At 43.1% G+C, this 21,786-nt stretch overlaps 1 protein-coding gene across 2 annotated transcripts in view; it reads left to right on the forward strand.

Moving 5' to 3' along the window:
• The window catches only part of LOC139386871 (CUGBP Elav-like family member 5), a 66,026-nt gene that overhangs the window by 28,069 nt on the left and 16,171 nt on the right, over positions 1–21,786 (forward strand). For both annotated transcript variants that reach the window (XM_071132731.1, XM_071132732.1), the window contains exon 4: positions 10,666–10,794. In XM_071132731.1, coding sequence (XP_070988832.1) covers positions 10,666–10,794 — 129 coding nt within the window. The remainder of the gene's footprint in view (positions 1–10,665; positions 10,795–21,786) is intronic.

Raw genomic sequence — 21,786 nt, forward strand, 5'->3', positions numbered from 1 at the left:
CATCTCCTTCTTATTGTCTGAGATCCCTAAAGATTGGAAAGCTGCCGCGGTCATCCCTCTCTTCAAATGGGGTGACACTCTAGACCCAAACTGTTGAAGACCTATATCTATCCTGCCCTGCCTTTCTAAAGTCTTTGAAAGCCAAGTTAATAAACAGATCACTGACCAAGCAATATCATAACCGCCATCGATAAAAGACAGTACTGTGCAGCCGTCTTCATCGACATGGCCAAGGCTTTCGACTCTGTCAATCACCGTATTCTTATCGGCAGACTCAACAGCCTTGGTTTCTCAAATGACTGCCTCGCCTGGTTCAGATAGAGTTCAGTGTGTCAAATCGGAGGACCTGTTGTCCGAACCTCTGGCAGTATCTATGTAGGTACAACAGGGTTCAATTCTCGGGCCGACTCTTTTCTCTGTATATATCAACAATGTCGCTCTTAATGCTGATCCACCTCTACGGAGACGACACCATTCCGTATACATCTGGCACTTCTTTGGACACTCTGTTAATAAACCTTCAAACGAGCTTCAACGCCATACAACACTCCTTCTGTGGCCTCCAACTGCTCTTAAACGCTAGTAAATCCAAATGCATGCTTTTCAACCGTTCGCTGCCCGCACCCGCCCGCCCGACTAGCATCACTACTCTGGACGGTTCTGACTTAGAATATGTGGACAACTACAAATACCTAGGTGTCTGGCTAGACTGTAAACTCTCCTTCCAGACTCATATTAAACATATCTAATCCAAAATTAAATCTAGAATCGGCTTCCTATTTTGCAAAAAGCCTCCTTCACTCACGCCGCCAAACATACCCTTGTAAAACTGACTATCCTACCGATCCTCGATTTTGGCGATGTAATTTACAAAATAGCCTCGAACACTCTACTCAGCAAACTGGATGCAGTCTATCACAGTGCCATCCGTTTTGTCACCAAAGCCCCATATACCACCCACCACTGCGACCTGTATGCTCTAGTCGGCTGGCCCTCCCTACATATTCGTCGCCAGACCCACTGGCTCCAGGTCATCTTTTAGTCTTTGCTGGGTTAAGCTCCTCCTATCTCAGCTTACTGGTCACGTTAACACCACCCACCCGTAGCACACACTCCAGAAGGCATATCTCACTGGTCATCCCCAAAGCCAACACCTCCTTTGGCCACCTTTCATTCCAGTTCTCTGCTGCCAATGACTAGAACGAATTGCAAAAATCGCTGTAGTTGGAGACTTATATCTTCCTCACTAACTTTAAACATCAGTTATCTGAGCAGCTGACCGATCGCTGCAGCTGTACATAGCCCATCTGTAAATTGCACATCCAATCTACCAACCTCATCACCATATTGTTTTTATTTACTTTTTTGCTCTTTTGCACATCAGTATTTCTACTTGCACATCATCATCTGCACATCTATCACTCTAGTGTTAATTTGCTGAAATTATATTTACTTGGCTACTATGGCCTATTTATTGCCTTACCTCCTCACGCCATTGTGTTATTGACTGTACGTTTGTTTATTCCATGTGTAACTCTGTGTTGTTGTTTGTGTCGCACTGATTTGCTTTATCTTGGCCAGGTCGCAGTTGAAAATGAGAACTTGTTCTCAACTGGCCTACCTGGTTAAATAAAGGTGAAACAAAAAAAATTAAAAAGGGTTTGTGATGGCCACTCCAATATCTTGACTTTGTTGTCCTCAAGCCATTTTGCCACAACTTTGGAAGTATGCTTGGGGTCATTGTCCAGTTGGAAGACCCATTTGCGACCAAGCTTTAACTACCTGACTGATGTCTTGAGATGTTGCTTCAATATAGCCACATAATTTTACTCCCTCATGATGCCATCTATTTTGTGAAGTGCACCAGTCCCTCCTGCAGCAAAGCACCCCCACAACATGATGCTGCCACCCCCGTGCTTCACGGTTGGGATGGTGTTCTTTGGCTTGCAAGCCTCCCCCTTTTTCCTCCAAACATAACGATGGTCATTATGGCCAAACAGTTGTATTTTTGTTTCATCAGATCAGAGGACATTTCTCCAAAAAGTGCGACCTTTGTCCCCATGTGCAATCTGGCTTTTTTTTATGGTGGTTTTGGAGCAGTGGCTTCTTCCTTGCTGAGTGGCCTTTCAGGTTATGTGGATATAGGACTCGTTTGACTGTGGATATAGATACTTTTGTACCTGTTACCTCCAGCATCTCAACAAGGTGCTTTGCTGTTTTTCTTTGATGAATTTCCACTTTTCGCACCACAGTATGTTCATCTCTAGGAGACAGAACGCTTCTCCTTCCTGAGCAGTATGATGGCTGCATGGTCCCATGGTGTTTATACTTGTGTACAATTGTTTGTACAGATGAATGTTGTACCTTCAGGTGTTCGGAAATTGCTCCCAGGATGAACCAGACTTGTGGAGGTCTCCAATTTTTATTTTTACTTAGCTGATTTCTTTTGATTTTCCCATGATGTCAAGCAAAGAGGCGCTGAGTTTGAAGGTAGGCCTTTAAATACATCCACAGGTACACCTCCAATTGACTCAAATGATGTCAATTAGCCTATCAGAACTTCTAAAGCCATGACATAATTTTCTGGAATTTTCCAAGCTGTTTAAAGGCACAGTCTACTTAGTGTATGTAAACTTCTGACCCACTGGAATTGTGATATTAGATAGAATAGAATAGAATTATAAGTGAAATAATCTGTCTGTAAACAATTGTTGGAAAAATTACTTGTGTCATGCATGAAGTAGATGTTCTAACCGACTTGCCAAAACTATAGTTTGTTTAACAATACATTTGTGGAGTGGCTGAAAAACAAGTATTAATGACTCTAACCTAAGTGTATGTAAACTTCCGACTTCAACTGTATGTGGTTGCGTGTGTGTGTTTATTCATGCAAGTGTGTGTATTCATGCATGTGTGTATGTGCCTGTGCCTGTGTGTGTGTGTGTGTGTGTGTGTGTGCGCGCGTGTGTGCGTGTGTGTGTGCGTGTGTGCATGTGTGTGTGCGTGTGTGTGTGTGTGTATATGTGGTCTGTCTCTTCTCTCTTTACATTGAGTCCACAGTATCAGGGATTTGGGGGAGAGAGGAGCAGAGCAGATTAATATAGGTCAGTCCACTGAGCTCTGAGACTGTGATTATCTATACCTGAACACTGGAGAGACCTTGGATACAGGATACATTCACTCTCTAGATCAGGGGTCTCCAACAGGTTGGTCCCCAGTAGCTACCAGCCCACATATGCGTAGCTCGCCAAACAGTTCAGAAGTAGGTCTACATGCCATTTTTCATGTGTTCCATCTAAAACTGTCATAAACAAAGCTCACAAGTAACTGACATCACAAGCTCTCTGCTACTATCTAATCAGTACAACGTTGACCTAATCCCACAGCTGGTTAGCCGCTATTGGCTTAAAAAGCTAAACCTAAACACAATATCTGCCAATTAATTTCCAGCAATATTGCTCCTATCTGTCTGTGTGGTGAGCTCATTTCATGTGAAGTCAGTTCTGTGAAGAACATGTAAAATAATTTTCATTGCGTGCACACAGTGCACCCCCTACACGTTTATATTACATATATTACATTATTACCCAAGGGTAATAAAAGTGTAGAAAAGTGTGTGTGTAGGTGAAAACAAGTAAAAAGGTTTGCTGTGTGCCTTCATACTGTCTTCTTCCTCCCTGGGCCTGCTGTTTCAACATAGCACCAAGAAAATTGTCTGTCTGTCTCCCTGCCTGTTTTATTAAAAAAAAAATAGTAACAATAACCTTTATTGAACTGTCTGTCTGCCTGTTTCCCGCTTTTCTCACACGCTTTACCTTATGCAGTGTGTGAAACTACACAATGTCCTGCAGAAACCTACACAATGTTATTACAATACATTATCTTGACACATTATAAAAAATTCTGTATTTTCCCACACCCCAGCCAGGTGCAAATTGGGGGAGGGACACAACAAATAAATAGCTTTGCATGTGTGGCTCCTTACCACAATCCATCAGTTTGGCAAAAATGATCTCTGCTCAGAAAGCTAGTGTGGAAGAGGTGTCTTCCACTTTGATGAAGAATTCTCTGAATATGAGGATCATGTCTCTGTCAATTTGGAGTCTGACAGTGAGATGGAAAAAGAGGATGAGATTGACCCTCAGACAGCCCCAGGACCAGCACATCAGCAGCCAGCCCCAGGACCAGCCCGTCAGCAACCAGCTCATCAGCAGCCTGAAGGAGGAGAAATATGGATGTCAAATAATTGTGAAATTGAATGGTCTTCTTGCCCAAGGAATAAGTCACCCCGCATGGCTGCCAATGTGATAAGGATGCAACCAGGAGCGCCGCAGATGGCGGTTACTCATGTGCAGGACATAAAGTCTTCTATTGAACTGTTCATCCCAGACACCATCCAGAAAATCATTTTTGGACTGCACTAATTTGGAGGGAAGGCGTGTTTTTGGAGAGAGACGAAAGGAGATGGTCTAAACTAATTTACTTGCATACGTTGGGGTTCTTATTCTTGCTGGTGTTTTCAGATCCAATGGGGATCCACAGAATCCCTGCAGGATGCATAAACTGGCAGAGAACTTTTCCTTGCAACAATATCTCTGGAAAACTTCCATATTATTTCCAGGATTATCTTCTTTGATAACCGAGACACCAGACCAGCTCAGCGGCAGAGAGACAAGCTAGCTGCAATCAGGTCAGTGTGGGACAAGTGGGTGGACTGCCTTAGATGGTTGTTTCCATGGTCTTAGATGGTTATTTCCATGGTCTTAGATGGTTGTTTCCATGGTCTTAGATGGTTGTTTCCAGGGTCTTAGATGGTTGATTTCCATGGTTTTAGATGGTTGTTTCCATGGTCTTAGATGGTTGTTTCCATGGTCTTAGATGGTTGTTTCCATGGTCTTAGATGGTTGTTTCCATGGTCTTAGATGGTTGTTTTCCATGGTCTTAGATGGTTGTTTTCCATGGTTTTAGATGGTTGTGTGCATATATTTTCAGATCATTCAGAGAACTACTTACAAAAGTGATTCGACCACCTGTTTTGCATGTGCAACTCGTCCTCCACCAATGCAAAGTAACTTTGAACTTGTTTCTTAACTTTCTAACTTATTTTACCCAAGAAGTTCAACAGTTCTGATAATACCTGTCAGCAGCAGACAGACTGCTGTGGTTCCACACCGTCAGAAAGATGGAGGGCAAGGTGTTTACTGCTACACCACAGCCCTTCGATATCAACCAGCCTCAGGCCACAACACAAACACACATACACACACACGTGCACGTACGTGCACAGACACACACACGCACAAACACACGCACGCACCCATACATGCAAGCGCACACACATACACACACACAGCATCCCCATCTCTCTTTGATGTGTTCCCCACACTCCAAACACATTCCAAACACATTTGAATCCAGGAGACATTTATGGGGATGTTCAGGATGGTATTTGAGAATGAAGTTTGTTGCTTATAGCACATCTACGCAAGCACTGCAAGCAACTCAAACTTCAGATGTTTTCTGCTACTTTTTATAATGATTTTAAGATGTTGTGCTTGATCTTCCTTGGCAGAGAAATTCACGCACTACTTCTGAATTAGCACAAGCTATTCCTTAATTAACCAGTACCTGAGTATCCATGTCATACATGATAGTGCCTAACTGCCTTATCTACATGTACTGAACGCATGCATTAGCCCACTGAACTGATGCCTAGGCGTTTGCTCAGACAGATCTCAGGGGAGAATCTCAACTGCATTTCCTTGATTCCTCTCTTGATTCCCATTGGATAAGAGGGGAGGGATCTCTGACCTCATCCAATGGATTTTAAGGAGGCGAGGAGAGACGAAGCAAGGAATCAAGAAAATGCAATTGAGGTTCCGATAAGGTTACTCATCACACTAGTTTTTTCAGTAGTTTTTCCAGAAGTTTTTCCAGACTTAATATCACATCCAGTTGCTGTAGGATACATGAGAGAGATGAGAGATTCATGGAGGTTAGGCCTTTTGAAGCTATTTTCTTCTGCTCCTGTTTGGTTCCCTCTCTCCTCCAGGGTAATCCGTTTCTCCCTGGCCTCTGGACCAGGGACTATTCTCCCTGGCCTCTGGACCAGGGACTACTCTCCCTGGCCTCTGGACCAGGGACTACTCTCCCTGGCCTCTGGACCAGGGACTACTCTCCCTGGCCTCTGGACCAGGGACTACTCTCCCTGGCCTCTGGACCAGGGACTACTCTCCCTGGCCTCAGCACTGATACCAGGTGGCCCTAAGCCTGGTGTGGAGATGAAAACACACATACACTCGCACGCACACTTGAACACATGCACACACACGCAAGCTTATATACACACCCACACACATGAATAAAAGGTGATTGGGGAGAGTGGGAGTCGACAGTGTTTGCGTGTGTGTGAAGGGGGAAGTTTTGTAGGGCAATGGAAGGGGGGTGAATATGAGGAAGGGAGGGCTAGAATGTGGAAGATCTCACTTGAATTGTGCTTTTGGGGGGAGTCAGCAGGAGAGGGGGAGGGTCGAATGTGTGTGTGTGTGTGTGTGTGTGTGTGTGTGTGTGTGTGTGTGTGTGTGTGTGTGTGTGTGTGTGTGTGTGTCAATGTGGTGATAGAGGGAGGGTTGAGTGGAGGATCTGACTTGAATTGTACGTATGAATCTTTCATCCTGTTCTCTACACTCGTCTGATGCTCTCTGAGCTCTGGTGGGGGAGAGGAGCATCTCACAGTCTGTTTTTAGTTTCTAGGACAGAGCGGGCGAGAACATACACACACACACACAGACTTACGTACACACACATACACAAACACACTGCCCGGACCCCCAAGGGCCTGGATTTACTGTAAAGCATTTAATAAATGAATTGATGAGAAGCAGCTAATGATTGCAGTGGCGTGATGAGGGGCATATTATCCTGCTTACTGCATACAGTATGTTTATCATAGAGTATCCTGCTTACTGCATACAGTATGTTTATCGTAGAGTATCCTGTTAACTGCATACAGTATGTTTATCGTAGAGTATCCTGTTAACTGCATACAGTATGTTTATCGTAGAGTATCCTGTTAACTGCATACAGCATGTTTATCGTAGAGTATCCTGCTTACTGCATACAGTATGTTTATCGTAGAGTATCCTGTTAACTGCATACAGTATGTTTATTGTAGAATATCCTGTTAACTGCATACAGTATGTTTATTGTAGAGTATCCTGTTAACTGCATACAGTATGTTTATTGTAGAGTATCCTGTTAACTGCATACAGTATGTTTATTGTAAAGTATCCTGTTAACTGCATACAGTATGTTTATCGTAGAGTATCCTGTTAACTGCATACAGTATGTTTATCGTAGAGTATCCTGTTAACTGCATACAGTATGTTTATCGTAGAGTATCCTGTTAACTGCATACAGTATGTTTATCGTAGAGTATCCTGTTAACTGCATACAGTATGTTTATTGTAAAGTATCCTGTTAATTGCATACAGTATGTTTATCGTAGAGTATCCTGTTAACTGCATACAGTATGTTTATTGTAGAGTATCCTGTTTACTGCATACAGTATGTTTATCGTAGAGTATCCAGTTAACTGCATATAGTATGTTTATCGTAGAGTATCCTGTTAACTGCATACAGTATGTTTATCGTAGAGTATCCTGCTTACTGCATACAGTATGTTTATTGTAGAGTATCCAGTTAACTGCATATAGTATGTGTATCGTAGAGTATCCTGTGAACTGCATACAGTATGTTTATTGTAGAGTATCCTGTTAACTGCATACAGTATGTTTATCGTAGAGTATCCTGCTTACTGCATACAGTATGTTTATTGTAGAGTATCCTGTTAACTGCATACAGTGTGTTTATCGTAGAGTATCCTGTTAACTGCATACAGTATGTTTATTGTAGAGTATCCTGTTAACTGCATACAGTATGTTTATCGTAGAGTATGCTGTTAACTGCATACAGTATGTTTATTGTAGAGTATCATGTTAACTGCATACAGTTTGTTTATCATAGAGAGAGAAAGATTTGCAGTGAAAGAAAAATCAGGGACAGAACAATATTACTACTCATACCAAGAGACAGATGAAGAAGGAGACAGACAGAGAGAGAGAGAGAGAGAGAGACAGAGAGAGAGAGAGAGAGATAGGCTGGATAGGGAGGGAGACTGATCCTCCGATATGTAATAGAGTTGACATCTTTATAGGAGACAGAGAGACTGATCCTCCGATCTGAAATAGAGTTGACAACTTTGTAGGAGACAGAGAGACTGATCCTCGGATCTGTAATAGAGTTGACATCTTTGTAGGAGACAGAGAGACTGATCCTCCGATCTGTAATAGATTTGAAGACTTTTATTTTATTTATTTAACCTTTATTTAACTAGGCAAGTCAGTTAAGAACAAATTCTTATTTACAATGGCGGCCTACACCGGCCAAACCCGGACGATGCTGGATCAATTGTGCACCACCCTATGGGACTCCCAATTACGGCCGGTTGTGATACAGCCTGGATTCAAACCAGGGTGTCTGTGGTGACGCCCCTAGCACGGACATGCAGTGCCTTAGACCGCTGCGCCACTCGGGAGCCCAAGTGAGAGACTTGTCTCCAGTAGCTCTCTACTCTGGTCTGATCACATAGACCCTCAGTGTGATTTACATTACTGATGCAAAACACGACACTGGGTGTGTATGTGTTAGCTTCACAGTTCACACTCCTGATGCAACACACTGCCACAACCAGTATGTGTGTGTGTCAATGCACATGGAAGATGTCACACTAGTGTGTGTGTGTGTGTGTGTGTGTGTGTGTGTGTGTGTGTGTGTGTGTGTGTGTGTGTGTGTGTGTGTGTGTGTGTGTGTGTGTGTGTGCGCGTGCGTGCGTGTGTGTGTGTGTGTGAGCTTGTTCTCACTTCAAACTTTAATGTGCCAGCCTATCTCTTTCTGTGTGTCTGATAACACGGATCCCTGAAGTCATCAGAAAAACACAAAGCACAGCGTTGCAACATGCTTCCTCTTTCATGTCCCCCTATTCCAACCCCCATCTCCTACCACACAGACACACACACCAACTCCCACCGCCCCCCTTCGCCAGAGACAAATACCCTTCGACCCCCAACACACCAAACACACACACATGACTTCCACCCCCGCACATGACAAAGGCTATAAGCTGAAATGTTGGGTGTATCCACTGAATAAATATGAAAGTTAATGAATGTATGTGTGCAAAGTCCTCTGCATTGTGTGTGTGTGTCTGTTTGTGTGTGTGTGTGTGTCTGTGTATAGTCTATGTATAAATGTGTGTGTGTGTGTGTGTGTGTGTGTGTGTGTGTGTGTGTGTGTGTGTGTGTGTGTGTGTGTGTGTGTGTGTGTGTGTGTGTGTGTGTGTGTGTGTGTGTCTATGTATATATATGTGTGTGTGTATAGTCTATGTATAAATGTGTGTGTGTGTGTGCGTGCGTGTGCGTGTATAGCAACGCAAGCTGTGGTAGGCAGGCAGCCCTCTAGCCTATAACCCTGTGACAGTATAAAGCTTTACAGAGAGCAGTCTTGCTCTATTGCCGCTGCGATAGAGCAAACAAATACACTGGGTCCCTGTACCCTTCAGTTTCCGACTCTCAAATCAAATCAAATCAAATCAAATCAAATTTATTTATATAGCCCTTCGTACATCAGCTGATATCTCAAAGTGCTGTACAGAAACCCAGCCTAAAACCCCAAACAGCAAGCAATGCAGGTGTAGAAGCACGGTGGCTAGGAAAAACTCCCTAGAAAGGCCAAAACCTAGGAAGAAACCTAGAGAGGAACCAGGCTATGTGGGGTGGCCAGTCCTCTTCTGGCTGTGCCGGGTGGAGATTATAACAAAACATGGTCAAGATGTTCAAATGTTCATAAATGACCAGCATGGTCGAATAATAATAAGGCAGAATAGTTGAAACTGGAGCAGCAGCACAGTCAGGTGGACTGGGGACAGCAAGGAGTCATCATGTCAGGTATTCCTGGGGCATGGTCCTAGGGCTCAGGTCCTCCGAGAGAGAGAAAGAAAGAGAGAATTAGAGAGAGCATATGTGGGATGGCCAGTCCTCTTCTGGCTGTGCCGGGTGGAGATTATAACAGAACATGGCCAAGATGTTCAAATGTTCATAAATGACCAGCATGGTCCCTTCCTTCCTTTCCTTCCTCCCCTATCTCCTTCTCTTCTTTCCCACTGCACGTCTCCTTTCCTTCCCTCCGCTCATCTAGTTTCTCTCCACTCCTTCTTCTCCTAGTTGATTTTCCTTCCCTCCTCATCTAGTGTCTCACCTCTCCTTCCTTCTACTAGTCTTCTTTCCTTCCCTCTAGTTTCTCTCCTCTCCTTTCTCCTCCTAGTTTCCTTTCCTTCCCTCCTCTCAACTAGTTTCTCTCCTCTCCTTCTTCTTCTAGTCTCCTTTCCTTCCCTTTGCTCATCTAGTTTATCTCCTCTCCTTCCATCTTCTAGTCTCCTTTCCTTTCCTTTCCTTCCCTCCTCTCATCTAGTTTCTCTCCTCTCCTTCCGTCTCTTAGTCTCCTTTCATTCTCTCCTTTTTTCCTGTCCTCTGCTTATAATATACAGTTCAGACTATAGTATGTATGGCTGGGACTCTAAACATACTGTCCTTCCTGTTGTCCCTCCAGAGGACCGGAAGCTGTTTGTGGGGATGCTGAATAAGCAGCAGACTGAGGAGGACGTGTATCGCCTCTTTGAGCCCTACGGTGCCATCGAGGAGTGCACCGTGCTAAGAGGTCCTGACGGAAACAGCAAAGGTATAGGAACCGTTCTTTCTTATACTCTTTCTATTACTTCATCAGTTGTAGTGGATACTGTAGATTCCATGGCATTAGCTAGGTTTGTTGGGTTGAATACTCTAGTTTCCATGGCATTAGCTAGGGTTGTTTGGTTGAATACTCTAGTTTCCATGGCATTAGCTAGGGTTGTTGGGTTGAATACTCTAGTTTCCATGGCATTAGCTAGGGTTGTTGGGTTAAATACTCTAGTTTCCATGGCATTAGCTAGGGTTGTTGGGTTGAATACTCTAGTTTCCATGGCATTAGCTAGGGTTGTTGGGTTGAATACTCTAGTTTCCATGGCATTAGCTAGGGTTGTTGGGTTGAATACTCTAGTTTCCATGGCATTAGCTAGGTTTGTTGGGTTGAATACTCTAGTTTCCATGGCATTAGCTAGGGTTGTTGGGTTGAATACTCTAGTTTCCATGGCATTAGCTAGGGTTGTTGGGTTGAATACTCTAGTTTCCATGGCATTAGCTAGGGTTGTTGGGTTGAATACTCTAGTTTCCATGGCATTAGCTAGGGTTGTTGGGTTGAATACTCTAGTTTCCATGGCATTAGCTAGGGTTGTTGGGTTGAATACTCTAGTTTCCATGGCATTAGCTAGGTTTGTTGGGTTGAATACTCTAGTTTCCATGGCATTAGCTAGGGTTGTTTGGTTGAATACTCTAGTTTCCATGGCATTAGCTAGGGTTGTTTGGTTGAATACTCTAGTTTCCATGGCATTAGCTAGGGTTGTTTGGTTGAATACTCTAGTTTCCATGGCATTAGCTATGGTTGTTGGGTTGAATACTCTAGTTTCCATGGCATTAGCTAGGGTTGTTGGGTTGAATACTCTAGTTTCCATGGCATTATTTAGGGTTGTTGGGTTGAATACTCTAGTTTCCATGGCATTAGCTAGGGTTGTTTGGTTGAATACTCTAGTTTCCATGGCATTAGCTAGGGTTGTTGGGTTGAATACTCTAGTTTCCATGGCATTAGCTAGGGTTGTTGGGTTGAATACTCTAGTTTCCATGGCATTAGCTAGGGTTGTTTGGTTGAATACTCTAGTTTCCATGGCATTAGCTAGGGTTGTTGGGTTGAATACTCTAGTTTCCATGGCATTAGCTAGGGTTGTTGGGTTAAATACTCTAGTTTCCATGGCATTAGCTAGGTTTGTTGGGTTGAATACTCTAGTTTCCATGGCATTAGCAAGGGTTGTTTGGTTGAATACTCTAGTTTCCATGGCATTAGCTATGGTTGTTGGGTTGAATACTCTAGTTTCCATGGCATTAGCTAGGTTTGTTGGGTTGAATACTCTAGTTTCCATGGCATTAGCTAGGGTTGTTGGGTTGAATACTCTAGTTTCCATGGCATTAGCTAGGGTTGTTGGGTTGAATACTCTAGTTTCCATGGCATTAGCTAGGGTTGTTGGGTTGAATACTCTAGTATCCATGGCATTGGCTAGGGTTGTTTGGTTGAATACTCTAGTTTCCATGGCATTAGCTAGGGTTGTTTGGTTGAATACTCTAGTTTCCATGGCATTAGCTAGGGTTGTTGGGTTGAATACTCTAGTTTCCATGTCATTAGCTAGGGTTGTTGGGTTGAATACTCTAGTTTCCATGGCATTAGCTAGGGTTGTTGGGTTAAATACTCTAGTTTCCATGGCATTAGCTAGGGTTGTTTGGTTGAATACTCTAGTTTCCATGGCATTAGCTAGGGTTGTTGGGTTGAATACTCTAGTTTCCATGGCATTAGCTAGGGTTGTTGGGTTAAATACTCTAGTTTCCATGGCATTAGCTAGGGTTGTTGGGTTGAATACTCTAGTTTCCATGGCATTAGCTAGGGTTGTTGGGTTGAATACTCTAGTTTCCATGGCATTAGCTAGGGTTGTTGGGTTGAATACTCTAGTTTCCATGGCATTAGCTAGGTTTGTTGGGTTGAATACTCTAGTTTCCATGGCATTAGCTAGGGTTGTTGGGTTGAATACTCTAGTTTCCATGGCATTAGCTAGGGTTGTTGGGTTGAATACTCTAGTTTCCATGGCATTAGCTAGGGTTGTTGGGTTGAATACTCTAGTTTCCATGGCATTAGCTAGGGTTGTTGGGTTGAATACTCTAGTTTCCATGGCATTAGCTAGGGTTGTTGGGTTGAATACTCTAGTTTCCATGGCATTAGCTAGGTTTGTTGGGTTGAATACTCTAGTTTCCATGGCATTAGCTAGGGTTGTTTGGTTGAATACTCTAGTTTCCATGGCATTAGCTAGGGTTGTTTGGTTGAATACTCTAGTTTCCATGGCATTAGCTAGGGTTGTTTGGTTGAATACTCTAGTTTCCATGGCATTAGCTATGGTTGTTGGGTTGAATACTCTAGTTTCCATGGCATTAGCTAGGGTTGTTGGGTTGAATACTCTAGTTTCCATGGCATTAGCTAGGGTTGTTGGGTTGAATACTCTAGTTTCCATGGCATTAGCTAGGGTTGTTTGGTTGAATACTCTAGTTTCCATGGCATTAGCTAGGGTTGTTGGGTTGAATACTCTAGTTTCCATGGCATTAGCTAGGGTTGTTGGGTTGAATACTCTAGTTTCCATGGCATTAGCTAGGGTTGTTTGGTTGAATACTCTAGTTTCCATGGCATTAGCTAGGGTTGTTGGGTTGAATACTCTAGTTTCCATGGCATTAGCTAGGGTTGTTGGGTTAAATACTCTAGTTTCCATGGCATTAGCTAGGTTTGTTGGGTTGAATACTCTAGTTTCCATGGCATTAGCAAGGGTTGTTTGGTTGAATACTCTAGTTTCCATGGCATTAGCTATGGTTGTTGGGTTGAATACTCTAGTTTCCATGGCATTAGCTAGGTTTGTTGGGTTGAATACTCTAGTTTCCATGGCATTAGCTAGGGTTGTTGGGTTGAATACTCTAGTTTCCATGGCATTAGCTAGGGTTGTTGGGTTGAATACTCTAGTTTCCATGGCATTAGCTAGGGTTGTTGGGTTGAATACTCTAGTTTCCATGGCATTGGCTAGGGTTGTTTGGTTGAATACTCTAGTTTCCATGGCATTAGCTAGGGTTGTTTGGTTGAATACTCTAGTTTCCATGGCATTAGCTAGGGTTGTTGGGTTGAATACTCTAGTTTCCATGGCATTAGCTAGGCTTGTTGTTTGAAAGCAATTGGATTTGCAAAAAAAGACACCTGCTTTTTAAAAAAATGCTAAACTGGTCTAGTTCTAACAACATGTTGTAGTCAGTCTAACACTACTGCCCCAATCTTATTGGTAGCTCAATCAACTCAACAGCCTTGGTTTCTCAAATGACTGCCTCGCCTGGTTCACCAACTACTTCTCAGACAGAGTTCAGTGTGTCAAATCAGACTGTCCAGACCTCTGGCCAGTCTCTATGGGGGTACCACAGGGTTCAATTCTCGGGCCGACTCTTTTCTCTAAATATATCAACGATGTCGCTCTTGCTGAGAAACTAAATGAGCGGAGGGAAGGAAAGTAGACTAGGAGAAGAAGGAGAGGAGAGAAACTAGATGTAAAATTAAAATTTAAAAAATCCCTAGAATCATCTTCTGTTGTGTTCCAGTACAGGTAAGTTTTACATATTACATTTTCTGTATTCTCATATCTATCTCTCTCATGTCACAATGACATTGTTCTTCCTGTACACACACACACACACACACACACACACACACACACACACACACAAACACACACATTTTCGCAGTGTCTCAAACTTGCCTCTCCCATGTCAGAGCAATGTTACGCCTGTGTGATAGCTGACACATTGGCTTGACACTGCAGTGACAGAACTCATTTCACACTCTGCACTGCAGTGAGGGAAGACAATACCTGGCAGGCAACGCGTGACAGCACACAAAATAACACACACCCATAAACACACACATTGGTCACAAACCCAAAATAATCTTCTAGTCAGGTCTGTGTGGAGACACTCGCTCAAAGACACAGAAAATGTGGTCAACTGAAAGTCAAAAGGTAAGTGTGTGAATACTACATTTGAGAGGAAAGCGAGACAGATATACAGACTCTAATTCAATTTAAGGGGCTTTATTGTCATAGGAAACATATGTTAACATTGCCGAAGCAAGTGAATAAGATAATATACAAAAGTGAAAGAAACAATAAAAATGAACATTAAACATTACACTCACAGAAGTTCCAAAATAATAAAGACATTACAAATGTCATATTATGCATATATACAGTGTTGTAATGATGTAAAAATGGTTAAAGTACAAAAGGGAAAATAAATAAAAATAAATATGGGTTGTATTTACAACAGTGTTTGTTCTTCACTGGTTGACCTTTTCTTGTGGCAACAGGTCACAAATCTCGATGCTGGGATGGCACAATGTGGTATTTCACCCAGTAGATATGGGAGTTTATCAAAATTCGGTTTGTTTTCAAATTCTTTGTGGATCTGTGTAATCTGAGGGAAATATGTGTCTCTAATATGGTCATACATTGGGCAGGAGGTTAGAAAGTGCAGCTCAGTTTCCACCTCATTTTGTGGGCAGTGTGCACATAACCTGTCTTCTCTTGAGAGCCATGTCTGCCTATGGTGGTCTTTCTCAATAGCAAGGCTATGCTCACTGAGTCAAATCAAATCAAATGTATTTGTCACATACACATGGTTAGCAGATGTTAATGTGAGTGTAGTGAAATGCTTGTGCTTCTAGTTCCGACAATGCAGTAATAACCAACGAGTAATCTAACCTAAGAATTCCAAAACTACTACCTTATACACACAAGTGTAAAGGGATAAAGAATATGTACATAAAGATATATGAATGAGTGATGGTACAGAACGGCATAGGCAAGATGCAGTAGATGGTATCGAGTACAGTATATACATATGAGATGAGTAATGTAGGGTATGTAAACAAAGTGGCATAGTTTAAAGTGGCTAGTGATACATGTATTACATAAAGATGCAGTAGATGATAGAGTACAGTATATACATATACATATTAGATGAATAATGTAGGGTATGTAAACATTATATTAAGTAGCATTGTTTAAAGTGGCTAGTGATATATTTTACATCAATTTTCATCAATTCCCATTATTAAAGTGGCTGGAGTTGAGTCAGTGTGTTGGCAGCAGCCACTCAATGTTAGTGGTGGGCTTGAAATAGAAGCTGTTTTTCAGTCTCTCTGTCCCTGCTTTGATGCACCTGTACTGACATTGCCTTCTGGATGATAGTGGGGTGAACAGGCAGTGGCTCGGGTGGTTGTTGTCCTTGATAATCTTTATGGCCTTCCTGTGACATCGGGTGGTGTAGGTGTGCTGGAGGGCAGGTAGTTTGCCCCCGGTGATGCGTTGTGCAGACCTCACTACCCTCTGGAGAGCCTTACAGTTATGGGCGGAGCAGTTGCCGTACCAGGCGGTGATACAGCCCAACAGGATGCTCTCGATTGTGCATCTGTAGAAGTTTGTGAGTGCTTTTGGTGACAAACCGAATTTCTTCAGCCTCCTGAATTTGAAGAGGCACTGTTGCGCCTTCTTCACGACGCTGTCTGTGTGGGTGGACCAATTCAGTTTGTCCGTGATGTGTACGCCCAGGAACTTAACATAGTCAACGCTTTCCTTAAGTTTGGCTCAGTCACAGTGGTCAGGTATTCTGCCACTGTGTACTCTCTGTTCAGGGCCAAATTGCATTCAAGTTTGCTCAGTTTTTTTGTTAATTCTTTCCAATGTGTCAAGCAATTATCTTTTAGTTTTCTCATGATTTGGTTGGGTCTAATTGTGTTGCTGTCCTGGAGCTCTGTGGGTTCTGTTGGTGTTTGTGAACAGAGCTCCAGGACCAGGGAATCTTGGTGAGCGAACCCCAGACCTCACAACCATAAAGGGCAATGGGTTGTATAACTGATTCAAGTACTTTTAGCCAGATCCTAATTGGTAAGTTTAATTTTATGTTCCTTTTGATGGCATAGAATGCTCTTCTTGCCTTGTCTCTCAGATTGTTCACAGCTTTGTGGAAGTTACCTGTGGCGCTAATGTTTAGGCCAAGGTATGTATAGTTTTTTGTGTGCTCTAGGTCAACGGTGTCTAGATGGAATTTGTATTTGTGGTCCTGGTGACTGGACCTTTTTTGGAACGCCATCATTTTGGTCTTACTGAGATTTACTGTCAGGGCCCAGGTCTGGCAGAATCTGTGCAGAGATCTAGTTGCTGCTGTAGGCCCTTCTTGGTTGGTGACAGAAACACCAGATCATCAACAAACAGTAGGCATTTGACTTCAGATTCTAGTAGGGTGAGCCCGGGTGCTGCAGACTTTTCTAGTGCCCTCGCCAATTCGTTGATATATATGTTGAAGAGGGTGGGGCTTAAGCTGCATCCCTGTCTAACCCCACGGCCCTGTGGGAAGAAATGTGTGTTTTTCTGCCTATTTTAACTGCACACTTGTTGTTTGTGTACACAGATTTTATAATGTTGTATATTGTTCCCCCAGCACCACTTGCCATCAATTTGTATAGCAGACCCTCATGCCAAATTGAGTCGAAGGCTTTTTTAAAATTAATGGTTTGTTTTTTTGTCAATTAGGGTGTGCAGGGTGAATACGTGGTCTGTTGTACGACAATTTGTTAACAAGCCAATCGGATATCTGCTCAGTACATTGTTTTCACTGAGGAAATGTACAAGTCTGCTGTTAATGATAATGCATAGGATTTTCTCAAGGTTGCTGTTGATGCATTTCCCATGGTAGTTATTGGTGTCAATTTTGTCTCCACTTATGTGGATTGGGGTGATCAGTCCTTGGTTCCAAATATTGGGGAAGATGCCAGAGCTGAGAATGATGTTAAAGACTTTTAGTATAGCCAGTTGGAATTTGTTGTCTGTATATTTGATCATTTCATTGAGGATACCATCAACATCACAGGCCTTTTTAGGTGGGAGGGTTTTAATTTTGTCCTTTAGTTCATTCAATGTAATTGGAGAATCCAATGGGTTCTGGTAGTCTTTAATAGTTGATTCTAAGATTTGTATTTGATCTTGTATATGTTTTTACTGTTTGTTCTTTGTTAGAGGGCCAAAAATATTGGAGAAGTGGTTTACCCATCCATCTCCATTTTGAATAGATCATTTTGTGTGTTGTTGTTTGTTTAGTGTTTTCCAATTTTCAGAGAAGTGGTTAGAGTCTATGGATTCTTCAGTTACATTGAGCTGATTTCTGACGTTCAGTTCCTTCTTTTTCCGTAGTGTATTTCTGTATTGTTTTAGTTGTTCACCATAGTGAAGGCGTAGACTCAGGTTTTCCGAGTCTCTGTGTTTTTGTTTGGACAGGTTCCTCAATTTCTTTCTTAGATTTTTGCATTCTTCATCAAACCATTTGTCATTGGTTGTTCATTTTCTTCGGTTTTCTATTTCAGATTTTTAAACTTGATTGGGAAGCTGAGAGGTCAAATATACTGTTAAGATTTTCTACTGCCAAGTTTACACCTTCACTATTACAGTAAAACATTTTGTTCAGGAAGTTGTCTAAAAGGGATTGAATTTGTTTTTGCCTAATGGTTTTTTGGTAGGTTTTCAAACTACATTCCTTATATCTATAGCATTTCTAAATATTACTCAGTTCCTTTGGCTTTGATGCCTCATGATTGAGTATTGCTCTGTTCAAGTAGACTGTGATTTTGCTGTGGTCTGACAGGGGTGTCAGTGGGCTGAATGTGAACACTCAGAGACTCTGGGTTGAGGTCAGTGAAAAGTATTCCACAGTACTACTGCCAGGAGATGAGCTATAAGTGTTCCAACCATAGGAGACCCCTCGAAGCCTACCATTGACTATGTACATACCCAGCGTGTGACAGAGCTGCAGGAGTTGTGACCCGTTTTTGTTGGTTATGTTGTCATAGTTGTGCCTAGGGGGGCATATGGGGGAGGGAATGTTGTCACCTCCAGGCAGGTGTTTGTCCCCCTGTGTGCTGAGGGTGTCAGGTTCTTGTCCGGTTCTGGCATTTAGGTCACCACAGACCTAATGTCCCTGGGCTTGGAAATGAATGATTTCCCCCTCCAGGAGGGAGAAGCTGTCTTCATTAAAGTATGGGGATTCTAGTGGGGGGATATAGGTAGCACACAGGAGGACATTTTTCTCTGTTAAGATCATGTCCTTTTGAATTTCTAGCTAAATGTAAAATGTTCATGTTTTGATTAATTTAATGGAGTGAGTTAGGTCCGCTCTATACCAAATTAGCATACCTCTGAGTCCCTTCCCTGTTTCACACCTGGTAGTTTGGTGGATGGGACTACCAGCTCTCTGTAACCTAGAGGGAAACCAGTGTGTCTGTCTCCTCTATACCAGGTTTCTTGTAGGATGTCTGTATTTCCGATTTCTTTGGTGAAGTCTGGGTTCCTGCTCTTTAGGCCAAAGGCAGATGACCTCAGGCCTTGGATATTCCAGGATGAGATAGTGAAGTCTTTGTGTTCCATAAAGTGTCCAATGTTGTTGGTTGTGTGGTTTGGCCTCAGACCAGTAAGTGTGAGCAGAGCCTGCTGAGCATCTGGTGTTGATTGGTTGGGGTGGGGGTGTGTATGTGGCCGGTGGTGTTGTGGTCTGGATGTAGGTCCTCTCGGCGTGGGTCCTCTATGTGTAGGTCCGGGGGGGGTGGTCCCGCATGTCTGGGAGAGTGTCTCACTGGTCTGGACGGGGTGTCTATTGATCTGTTGCTCCTGTGTGAATTGTTGGGGATACGCTTGAGAGCGATGTCCTTTAGAGTCCTGGTGGGCACTGAAGGTGGGCACTGCTGCCTTGTATAGGTGGACCTGGTCATAGAGGCTGATCAAGTCCAGGGTGGAGTGGTGGGCACTGCTGCCTTGCAGAGGTGGACCTGGTCATGGAGGCTGTTCTAGTCCAGGGTGGAGTGGTGGGCCAGGAAAACATTTGGTTTTGAGGCACAGTCACAGGAAATACTTGCATTTACCCGCAGTATGGTAGCAGGGTGGAAGTCTTTTCATGTTAGCAGGGTGGAGATAACCACTTATGCGTTGGGGAAAGTAGAAGGAGCTTTTTCAATCCCTCCCTTCAGTGCTGTGGCCACCCTTTCCTGCTGTGCTCTCAGGTCGTTTGTGCCTGTGTGTATTATTATGTGGCTAGGTGAACCTAGTTGGTCCTCAGACAGGTCTAGGGCAGGCTGGGTGTTTTTGACACCAGAGTTTAAACAAAAACGTTTTTTTTCTTGTATATTTTTCCCATTTGAGTCCACAAGGTGTACAATCTGTGTCTTGTGTATGTCCTCACTCTGCTGTGGTGTCGAGACTTTTGTCAAGATCGGAGGTGGGCTGTTCTGCTGGCTTCTCTGCTGGGGTGGCCACCTCTCTAGTGGGTTGTTCTCTATCACACGCTATCCCCTCAACCTCTCCTCCAGCAGTCTGATCATCTCCTCTAGTGCCCGGTTCTTCTCCTGATCTTGCTTTTTATATTGTTGAAGTTGTCTCACCACAGTCCAGAGTGCAGATACTGTATGTCTCTTTCCACCTCCAGCTCTCCGGGTCTGGTTAAGGGGGTGTTGTTTTTGTCACGGCCGTCAACAGAAGTAGACCAAAGTGCAGCGTGATGAGCGTACATATTCCTTTATTTAATTGACGGCAACAATAAACAATTCAAAACAACCGTGAAGCTAAAGGGCTATGTGCCACAAACAAAGTTAACCTCTCACAAAGACAGTTGGGAAAAAGGGCTACCTAAGTATGGTTCTCAATCAGAGACAACAATAGACAGCTGTCTCTGATTGAGAACCCTACCCGGCCAAAACATAGAAATACAAATAATAGAACTAAAGAACATAGAATACCCACCCCAAAATCACACCCTGACAAAACCAAATAGAGACATAAAAAGGATCTCTAAGGTCAGGGCGTGACAGTTGTATTGGACTGTTGTCTGGGTCTGTGCTGACTGGAGTGTAATCACCTGCTGTTCCAGCTCCACCTCCAGCTGGGTAAATGTATCCTTCATTTCAATGAGGGGCTAGTACTCTGAGCTGGGAGGTTGACTTTCCGCTTGGGGGGTTATATAATGAAGAGGGCTGGTCTGACCCGAATACTCTAGTTTCCATGGCATTAGCTAGGGTTGTTGGGTTGAATACTCTAGTTTCCATGGCATTAGCTAGGGTTGTTGGGTTGAATACTCTAGTTTCCATGGCATTAGCTAGGGTTGTTGGGTTGAATACTCTAGTTTCCATGGCATTAGCTAGGGTTGTTGGGTTGAATACTCTAGTTTCCATGGCATTAGCTAGGTTTGTTGGGTTGAATACTCTAGTTTCCATGGCATTAGCTAGGGTTGTTTGGTTGAATACTCTAGTTTCCATGGCATTAGCTAGGGTTGTTGGGTTGAATACTCTAGTTTCCATGGCATTAGCTAGGGTTGTTGGGTTGAATACTCTAGTTTCCATGGCATTAGCTAGGGTTGTTTGGTTGAATACTCTAGTTTCCATGGCATTAGCTAGGGTTGTTGGGTTGAATACTCTAGTTTCCATGGCATTAGCTAGGGTTGTTGGGTTAAATACTCTAGTTTCCATGGCATTAGCTAGGTTTGTTGGGTTGAATACTCTAGTTTCCATGGCATTAGCAAGGGTTGTTTGGTTGAATACTCTAGTTTCCATGGCATTAGCTATGGTTGTTGGGTTGAATACTCTAGTTTCCATGGCATTAGCTAGGTTTGTTGGGTTGAATACTCTAGTTTCCATGGCATTAGCTAGGGTTGTTGGGTTGAATACTCTAGTTTCCATGGCATTAGCTAGGGTTGTTGGGTTGAATACTCTAGTTTCCATGGCATTAGCTAGGGTTGTTGGGTTGAATACTCTAGTTTCCATGGCATTGGCTAGGGTTGTTTGGTTGAATACTCTAGTTTCCATGGCATTAGCTAGGGTTGTTTGGTTGAATACTCTAGTTTCCATGGCATTAGCTAGGGTTGTTGGGTTGAATACTCTAGTTTCCATGGCATTAGCTAGGCTTGTTGTTTGAAAGCAATT

Source organism: Oncorhynchus clarkii, chromosome 28, assembly GCF_045791955.1.
Source record: "Oncorhynchus clarkii lewisi isolate Uvic-CL-2024 chromosome 28, UVic_Ocla_1.0, whole genome shotgun sequence".
NCBI classification, from domain to species: Eukaryota; Metazoa; Chordata; class Actinopteri; order Salmoniformes; family Salmonidae; genus Oncorhynchus; species Oncorhynchus clarkii.